Source organism: Brassica napus, chromosome C9 (assembly GCF_020379485.1).
Source record: "Brassica napus cultivar Da-Ae chromosome C9, Da-Ae, whole genome shotgun sequence".
Classification (NCBI taxonomy): domain Eukaryota; kingdom Viridiplantae; phylum Streptophyta; class Magnoliopsida; order Brassicales; family Brassicaceae; genus Brassica; species Brassica napus.
The window spans coordinates 22610504-22620649 of NC_063452.1; the positions used below are offsets into that span (position 1 = coordinate 22610504).

The window sequence follows — 10146 nt, forward strand, 5'->3', positions numbered from 1 at the left end:
AATTACAAATTCCGCCCACAACTTCGTCCTCTCTCTCGCGTTTGTGATAGAGATAGAGTTGTTAGCTAGCTCACACGCTTCTATTCTCTCGACTCTATTTTCTAGGAATTAACAGCAAAACAGAAAAAGATAAAAGAAACCAAAAAAACTGGGTCTACGAAAGTTAGGCCGAAAGAAACAATCAAACAGTCTTTGAGATTGATTTTTTTTTTTCTCTCTCTCTAATGGATTCAAGAGATATCACACAAACGCAGCACCAACAGTTTCAGCCACCACTGTTTCATTACCCTAACTTTAACACTGGCGCAATGATGGGACCTAACTCGACTTCCCAGTCGATTAATCATCGTCTAACTTTTGGCTCTCTCACACCGCGTGGGACGCTTCAGCAGCAAGAACAGCAGATGGATCAGAAAACGCTTGAATCTCTTGGATACGTCGATGAAGTATCGCCTTCTTCTCAACCGATGCGATCTGGGATCGATCAGAACCAACAACAAGTGAAGAGGAAGAGAGGAAGGCCAAGGAAGTACGCTCCTGATGGTACAATTGCATTAGGTTTAGCTCCGACTTCTCCTCTTGGTGGTGACGGAGACAGCGGCAGAGTAAATACAAACTCTGCTAAACGAGCAAGAGGAAGACCTCCGGGCTCCATCAAGAAACAATTTGATGCTTTAGGTGAAATAGAAACTCTAACCCTTTGGACACGTTTGTTTGTGGTTTACATGCAATATATTTGACTGTTTTGTTTTGTGTGTGAATAGGAACATCAGGAGGTATGTTTACTCCTCATGTCATTGAAGTGAAAGAAGGAGAGGTACAACTTTATTGTTTTCTTTTAGTAATCTTTAAATGTGATTGATTGGTTGTTAAAACAATGTTTAAATGCTGCAATATTGGTAAATTTAAAGAGTTTGGAGGAGGTATTATTTTTCAGTAAATTAGATGGAAGAATGATTTACGAGTTTTTTGGGGTTTTTTTTTCTGGTAAATCAGGAAATATTATCAAAGGTGGCGGCTCTTTCGAATCAAGGGCCACGAACAGTTTCAGTTCTCTCTGCAGCTGGCGCAGTTTCTAGAGTGATACTACATAATCCTAGTGGAATTCATAATTATAAGGTTTTTAACAAACTATGTTCTTTCACTTCAGTAATGTAAAGCTAATATTTGTTTGTGTTGAGAATTGTACATGTGTTCTTTTGCAGGGACGGTTCGAGATCGTTACACTCTCAGGCTCCTTCTCCAATTATGAGGTAAATGGTTCCATCGAAAGAACTGGTAGTTTGACTGTGGTTTTGGCTGGTCCCAATGCCCAGATTTTAGGTGGCCTAGTTGGTCGGTTAGTAGCTGTAACACCAGTGCAGGTAACAAAATATAAATCAATATTGGGTTTGTTGGAGTCATATTTGTCATTTGACTCATAATTTGGTTCCGTGTATAGATCATAGTGGGAAGCTTTGTTGACGAAGCAAAGAAATTGAAACAGAGTACCGGTAACAATGCTCAGGGACAGAATCCTGAACCGGCTTCAGCACCAGCTAATATGTTGAACTTTGGATCGAACTCTCAAGGACTATCTAGCGAGTCATCAGATGGGAATGAAAGTGGTTCTCCTTCAGTGCAGCACCATGACAACAACAATAATGGGATTTATGGAAACTCAATGGCTCAACAACAGCAACTGCGTCAGATGCAAATGTATAATCTTTGGCCTAGTAGTGGTCAATAAATAGAATTTGCGTTTTGGTTTTGGTTTGGTTTAGGCTGGTTTTGATCTTTGTTTCCTTTGAGAAGGTTAAGCTACAAGCTTGAGGATTCTTTTTAGCTTCTTTTGTTTTGTTTTTGGAGATTTTAGATACATATAGGAGATCTTAAAATTAGGGTTCTTTCAGTTTTGTTTTACTTTACTCATTGTAGGAGTGATTAATTTAGTTTCTCGGTCAATTTTCTTTTATTTTATTTTACCGTGATGGTCAATAAAAGATCTCTCTTTTTCTTGTTTCTTATTCAGGAATTTAAAGAAAACTTGTTTGTGACGTTAGGGTTAATGTCTTTGATATTAATTCGTGTTAGTTATATCTCAGCCGATACATTTGATAAAGGACCTAACTTAGGGGTTAGGGGTGAACCTTTAAATTCATCACACCATTTATGACCAATCAAAATGAAACATAGATTATTAATTAAAAACATTAAATTAAATAAAAAATAGTTACAAAAAATAAAAAAACTAATTTTAACGACGCTAACACTTCCAGCTAAAACCTAAACCCTATACCCTAAATTCTAAATCCAAATCCAAATTCCTAAACCCAAACCCTATACCCTAAACCCTAATCCTAGACCCTAAACCCAAATTATATACCCTGAACCCAAAAACTACACTATAAACCTAAACTCTATACCCTAAACCCAAGTCTTAGACCCTAAACCCAAATCGTAAACCTTAAACTCAAATTATATACCCTAAACCCAAAACCTTAACCATAAGTCCAAACGGTAAATCCTAAACCCAAACTGTAAATCCTAAACCCAAAACCTATACCCTAAACCCAAATCCTAGACCTAAAAATCAAATGGTAAACCCTAAACTCAAACCCCAAACTTAGATGCTATAGGGTTTGGGTTAAGGTTTACGGTTTGGGTTTAAGGTCTAAGACTTGGGGTTAGGGTATAGGGTTTAAGTTTATAGTCTATTTTTTGCGTTTAAGGTATATAATTTGGGTTTAGGGTCTAGGATTACGGTTTAAGGTTTACGGTTTGGGTTTAGTGTCTAGGACTTGGGTTTAAGGTATAGAGTTTAGGTTGATAGTCTAGTTTTTGGTTTTAGGGTATATAATTTGGGTTTAGGGTTTAGGATTAGGGTTGGTTTGGGTTAAGGGGTTTGGATTTGGGTTTAGAATTTAGGGTATAGGGTTTAGAATTTAAAATTTAGGGTTTGTGGTTTAGCTCGAAGCGTTAGCATCGTTAAAATTAGCGTTTTTATTTTTTGTAGCTATTCTTTATTTAATTTAATATTTTTTAATTAATAACCTATGTGTCAATTTGATTGGTCATAAAGGGTGGGGTAAATTTAAAGGTTCATCGTAGGGGGTGAACTTAGACCATGATTATCCAAGGTTTTTAAGTGGGTTTTTAAAGAAAAGTACTGATTTAATTAAATCAAAATTATTTAAAGTTTGAGTAACCGATCCTTAACTCAAGAATTTGGTGACCGATTTTGATAGGGGTTTTTAGGCCACCTGTCATCATGCTGTGAAGTTTCTATTTTTTTTTCTCTTTTTCTTTTCTTCTGTTTCTATTTTTTTCTCTTTTGTCGGTGTCTCTGTCTTCTCCGATGGACGACGAAGGTTTTTTTTAATCAGAAGCTCACCTTCTCTCTTCTCATGTGGTTATCGTTCGTCTCCGATTCCAATCTACGGCGACTTCTCTCTCTGATTCAACACTCAGTTAGTCTTTCTCTTTTCTCTCATCATCCGTAACGAAAAAAAAAAACATCGCTATTCGTCAATGGCGATTTGGAAATCACTTTATCTAGTCTCGTTATGTAGCGATTCCGATGCTCGAATCGGTAACTGATATATGGTGTTTTATACATCTTGTATATATGCTTTTAAATTGGTTTTCAAGTCTTTATCAAGTCTTTCTAGTCATTTTGGAGTCATTACAGGTCCGGAAACGAGAACACACTCAGGACTTCTTATCCTTTTTATCCATCTTGCTGATCCTGAGTGGCTAGGTCATCTTTAGCTAGTTCTCACCCTGCACCTTAGCCTTTAATCCACCTTCATGCATTTGTTTTTCAGTGTCATATGTGCAGATATGTGCAAAAAGGTCGGAGAGGAAAGGATCAACGCAGCCTCCTACTCGTTACTGCTGCAGAAATTATGTCAGAAAGGAGAACAAGCAGATTAAGGGAGCAACCGCTCTATAACCAATGAACTGTGCAAGACCAGGGGTGGAGAACCAGAATGGTCGCGAAATCAGAACCACCAGTGGCACTCAGAACGATCATGTATTACCTCCTTCTTCGTCACATCACCATATCAACATTCAAAAAAAAAAAAAAAAAAAAAAACGAGATTAATGTGGTGAAGGGGAAGAAAGAAAAGAAACATGGAGCCACTGGAAAGGTCGAGCAAGAAGTTGGTACCAAGTATTGAAGAGTGTGTAGAGGAAAGTGGAAAGCAGAACAATCAGTTGCCTGTTCCATCATCAGAACAGTCGCACCAGATATAGCAAAAACGAGTAGAGGCTGTGGACATCAATGGATCTATCCTCTCTTGCCATTTTGTGTGATATCTTGCATCATCTTCAATCAAATGGTAGCCCCTAAACACTCTTAACTCCACCATTAAATAGCCTGTTCCACACCTAGACCATCTACCCTGAATGATGCCTGTGATGAAAAGCTCACGCTACTCTTAAATGAATATAGGGAGTTCTGTCTCGATAGTGTTGCTTTTTCAGGTTTGAGATGAAGAGTATGGAGCCGATTTTTGAGCAGCAGTCAGTGGGGTTCCGGTAAGGGTGTGTTGTCCTAGTTTTACTGCTTGTATGGTTCAGAGATTCGTGGTTAAAGTATGGTTGCTGAGAATAGGAGAGTTCCCACACTTTCAAACCTTTCTCCCTGTTCTTGATACTTGACATTGTTTGAGGACAAACAAGGATCTAAGTCTGGGGGAATTGATATATGGTGTTTTATACATCCTGTATATATGCTTTTAAATTGGTTTTCAAGTCTTTATCGAGTCTTTCTAGTCATTTTGGAGTCATTACAGGTCTGGAGTTGCATTGGATGGGAGATGGACCAGCTGAAACAAAAGAGGCAGAAAACAATGCAATTTGGTGGTTTTCACGCAGAACAGTCTTGATGACTGTTCCGAGTGAGTGTTCCAGCGGCAGAGATTTTTAAGAAAACTACAATCATTACGGGATTTGCCCTAATTATCCCCTATTTTCTCTCCCAGCCGCCTGTGGCTTTGATATATCATATTTTCTGTTTCTCTTTACCATTCTACGCTATTCTAGACAGAAGAAAACCATTGTAGACTTTTGAGCTTTTGGATTGTAAAGGGAGAAGGCTCCATCTCTCTCACCATAGAGAAGATTATCCTGAACCCTCTTTCTATCTCTTTTATTATGCAGTTTCATTCAGGATCTATGTCTTTGATTGCTTGCATCATGATTGAGTAGTGATCTAGCTCGCCTAGGGTTTTTAGGGTGTTGAAATATGAGCTAAACATAGATAAGCTATTCTTGATTATTCTTCATCCATGCTATTCTTAAGGCTTTCATTTAATCTGATCACTTGATGTTAGATCCTAAGTTTATCGCCTAGCTAACCGCTTAGGAGATAGCTTGACATGTATTGAATGAGCTTAGTATCCCTAATCAGCGAAAGTATATTTTAGGGTAGTAAGTGAACTGATCGGACCTGATCTCTAAGGCTTGCAGTCGTTTCTCATCTGAACGACAGTTAGATGATGGGATCGACCAGCAAAGAGATCACCACCACGACAGTGGGGTGTTCCAGCTGAGTGATCCGATTTCTAGAAAGCACTGCATCGCGCTTGGATAATTGTTTGGCTCTCGCTCAACACCCAATGAAATACCCTAGGCTAGCTTCTTGTTAAATTGAATCAAACTCTAGTTTACTTGTTTTCCGCGTCACCAATTGAATTGAAAACCATTTTCTTCTTAGCTTGTCATTGAAATTTATAAGATTAAAGTGTAGACTGGTCCTCTGGATTGAATCTAAAGTACTATAATCACAACTGTTAACTTGGCAGTAGCAAAGATTCATATTTAGTGTATCAGTAACAGTTTATGTATAATATGTTGTTTCATGGTGGATTTTGATCTGTTTGGGTTATAGAGTTTGTCTTGCTTGTGAAATTGACGGATGACTGTTGACACTCTGGGTACGAAACTGCATGTTCTTATAAGTTATGGTGAAAGTCTTGTTGCATTAGGTCTATGTGCTTCTCTTTACCCTCAGGACCATAGGATTTGAGCATATTTTTTTCAAGATTTTGTGGCGTTTGAAGTCCAGGATCCCTAGTTTCTATGATATGATATGATCTCTCTTACTGTGGTTTTACTTAGATGTTGAATATTATAGGTTTTGAATCAAGAAATTGTTCAACTCATAATGACATAGCAAATCGTATGCTTATCTTATGGTCACAATGTTACTGCATTACGCTTTATGTGCCTCTTTTTACTCTCACGACCATATGATTTGAGCATTTTTTTACATTGCTTCATGGTGCTTGTTGTTGTTCTTGTATGCTTGTGTTGTTATGTAATAGAATTAATGCAGTTCTTGTCATGTTTAAAATGCTTGTTTAATGGAATTAATGCAGTTCTTGTCATGTTAAAAATTCTTTTAACTGATGAGAGTTTTTGTTGCTGCTGGTGTGATGATACATGTATGAGAGAAATTACAAGCCTCTGGTAGATAACATGACGAAGAGAGATTTAGCACTGGCCAGAGAATCCTATATTGAGAAATCATCGGGCACAAAGGTTGGTTGCGTCTATCTATCTGAACTCGTAGTAGGACAGTTTGTCCGGTAATGGATCAAACTCTTGAGATAGCCTAGTGAAGAAGTGTCATTGTCACTGACTTGTACTGTACTAAAATCATGCAAGTGTCATGAATAGAGCTTTTGTATGCTTGTGTGATATCAGTCACAGATTTGTATTATCAGTCACAAACTTTTGTATGCTTGTGTATTAAACTTCACAACACTCATGTTTAGTTTAAATAATTTTTTTTAAAAAATCATTGATTAAGAAACTCCCATTGAACCATTCAAAATAAAAGTTTCTTAACAAAAGTTCTTAGGTTACATTTATTACTAAAAAAATCACTAAGAAACCCATTAGGGATTTTAGGGATAATCATGCTCTTAAGTTCCGTCCTTTGATAAATACATTACCTGAAGTGAGAGTAATTTTCTTCTAAATATAAATTGCTATTTTCTTATATTTAGAAGAAATATCATGTGGAAGCACCGTAGTCTGGGTTCGAATCCTAGACTATACAATTTATTGCAGATTACAGGAAATCCGATCCAGGTTTCGAGTCCCGGAGATAGCGATTTATTAAACAATTATTCAGACTACGGAAAAAAGCCTTATATAAAGCATATAGTATTGTCGGTTGTCGAATCGTCTATGTAATATTTTTCATATCATAATTGCAAGATCATAATAAATCAGCGTTAAAAAAATAGAAGAAATGATATTTCTTCTATTTTTTACTTTATACTAACCGTAAATCTCATCTTTCTTATAAAGTTCTTTTATTTAGAATAGAAAAAAAAAACATCGGAAATGGTTTTAGTGATAAGTAGTCAAAACTATTATTAAAAGATTAACCATAGCAATAATTTTCTTATAAACAGATGATAAGAAGATTTCAAATATTAATCTTCTTCGCCGGATATGAAAATATCTTTCACTGTGTTGTATAAGTAGCAAAAGAAATTACATTTTTTAAAAAGGGGAAGAAAGGTATTTTAGAATACCTTATATGAGTGAGGAAGCTTGGTAATGGTCGGGTGGGTGTCTCTCTCGTTACAAGAGAGACGGGTACAAAGCGCAAACTATTCGAACCCGTTGATGCCAGCTCACTGCCACTTGCTCGCTGCACCACCGAGCCACTCGAATAGCGGCTGTACTGTTATGAGCTTACTCTTATTTAAGCTTTCATTTTTCTTCTGTCGTTTGCGTTTCATCCATTAGCTATATAAGGCATTGGTTGTTGTGTCTGCGTCTTAATATGTGTTTTATCAATATGCATGAGTAATTAGCAAATAAGAAAATAATATTCTCCTCATTAATTGGATAATGTCTTTAGAAGGTTTTGAAATGATAATTTCATCTAATTCTACAACCAAGGTTTTGGTGCTCGTACAAAGTTAAAAGTTTTCAAAATATTCGATTCCCATATAGAACGTCGTAATTTTTAAACAAACTAGCGTGTACAAAATGTTTGGTCGCATGCATACTGCGTGGATGAACGTATGAAAGAAGATTTTAGTAATTGAATTGTAATCTCGTAAAATGCAAATTAAGCTATGATCGCAGCCCCTCGACATGGGACCGTCAAGGAGAACATGAATGTTGTGAAACGAGTCAACGGATGGTGTCACGTGTGAAAGATGGGCTGTCGTTAAATTGAAACGTGTCTTTCAACAAACCATGAGATTTTAAAAAGAAAAGGTACTTTAGAGTACCTCATGTATACGTTGAACACAACATCAGCAGCAGCAGCAACATCATCACCACTAATGCAGTTGGCTATACTCGAAACATGGTCTCGTGTTAACATTCGCACGATGCTCGACCAAGGAGACTAGAGCAACGACTGAACCAAGTTTCGCAAACAATAATAAATTAAGGAATATGTATATATCTAGTAATCTTACAAAATAAAAAAACAGCACTGAATTATTAACAAAAGTGTTATGAACCAGATTGTGGATGGCTCATAATTAAGAGATTATGATTTGTAGTCTTTCCATTTATATATGACGGTGTAATCTCCTATATAATGAACCTCTATGTTATGAATACAGATAGACTTTTCCATTACTTTTATAACACGTTATCAGCACGAAACTCTAAATCCCTAAGCTAATACCCAAATCGAAAAACCCTAAAACCCTAACCCTAGCCGGCGATCCGACGAACCCTAAACCCTGATCGCATCTCTTGTTCCCGCATCTGTTCCAGCTCGCGTCCCCGAGCAGCTTCAGCCCAAGGCGTTCCTGATCCTAGCTCCGACGTTCGCGGCCCGAGAACAGCTCCAGCACGCGACAGCATCAAACAGCTCACGTCCGACGATCAAGGCGTTCCCGATCAAGAAACAAAGGACATCCGTGACCCGATAGAAGCGATTCGATCCATTCCAGCTCGCGTCCCGTTCGTGTCCAGCTCGCGGCTCAACTCCCTTGGTGGTCCGATTCAACAATCATCTAAGGTTAAAAGGTAATTCAAAACCTAAGAACCCATAATCGAACATGGATTGATTGATAAAAAATGAAACCCTAAAACCCTAATCTTTATGAATCAAAACCATAGGGTGATAGATCAAAAATCCTAATTGAGTAAATCGAAGCTCTAAAAGTTTGATAACCCAAACCCTAAATCATGTTCCTACATGATTAAAACCCCAAATCGGTTTTTACAAGTTAAAATCCGATAAACCCTAACCCTATATCTATAAACCCTAAATAATATAAGTATCAGAATTAACTATACTATAATTATCAAATCACATATTAAAACTCTAATCGAATATTTTGAAATCAAAACTGTTTTCGGTTTTGATCATTGAGGTTTTAAATATGATTAAATCTGATGCTATGTTGCTAGAATTGTTTGACCGTTAAATTGAAAGATTTATTTTCTCATCCTGCTTGGTTAATTGTTCATCTGATTTAAAATTGTTTAAACTGACCAGCCTGTTAAAACATTGATTGAATCCGATAGGTTGCTAGCTTGCTTTGCTTATATAATCCGATAGGTTGATTGATTGATTGAGGTTTACTTGTTTAAAATCCGAATGATCTGATTGCATGATTCTTGAGGTTTAATATCATCTGCTAGGATTGATAGTTTTGTAATCTGATCTGTTTTAAATAGAAACCCTAAATAATCTGTATGATAGGTTATACTGATCTGATTTGGATGTCTTTGAGAATTGAGAATCCGTATATCAGATTGATAGATTCATGATAAAATCTAATGTCTTGAGGTTTAAGATTGTATGCTAAGTTCGATTAAATTGATTGATCTGATTATATGTTTTTGAGGTTTGATAAATTCGGATACTAGATAAATTATTTACACATGGTTTATGCTAAATACCAATCAGCCTTGAAACTGATTCATTGAAATTCATGCTTGAAATCTATATTCTAGTATTGCTAAAATCAGCCTTGAAACTGATTCATTGAAATTCATGCTTGAAATCTATATTCTAGTATTGCTAAAATCAACCTTGAAACTGATTGAGTGATTAATAATTTTTTTTACTAGTCTTACTAAAATCCATTGATTGTTAAACCCTAATTGCATGATTAATTGAATCTATTTTTGCTAGTCTTGATAAACCATAATATTATGAGC

At 36.5% G+C, this 10146-nt stretch overlaps 1 protein-coding gene across 1 annotated transcript; it reads left to right on the forward strand.

Annotated features, from left to right (window-relative positions):
* LOC106416786 (AT-hook motif nuclear-localized protein 8) lies at positions 1 to 2002 on the forward strand. Its single transcript, XM_013857687.3, has 5 exons — positions 1 to 678; positions 765 to 817; positions 997 to 1119; positions 1206 to 1364; positions 1442 to 2002. Exons 1-5 carry the CDS (start codon positions 225 to 227, stop codon positions 1727 to 1729), a joined length of 1077 nt encoding a protein of 358 aa, XP_013713141.1. The 5' UTR covers positions 1 to 224; the 3' UTR covers positions 1730 to 2002.
* The last annotated feature ends 8144 nt before the right edge of the window (positions 2003 to 10146 follow it).

Excerpts from the sequence above, each read along its gene's own strand:
- LOC106416786 (XM_013857687.3), top strand. The coding sequence starts at position 225 with ATGGATTCAAGAGATATCACACAAACGCAGCACCAACAGTTTCAGCCA. Across the intron at positions 679-764 it reads GAAACAATTTGATGCTTTAG|GAACATCAGGAGGTATGTTT; the intron begins GTGAAATAGAAA and ends GTGTGTGAATAG. Across the intron at positions 818-996 it reads TTGAAGTGAAAGAAGGAGAG|GAAATATTATCAAAGGTGGC; the intron begins GTACAACTTTAT and ends CTGGTAAATCAG.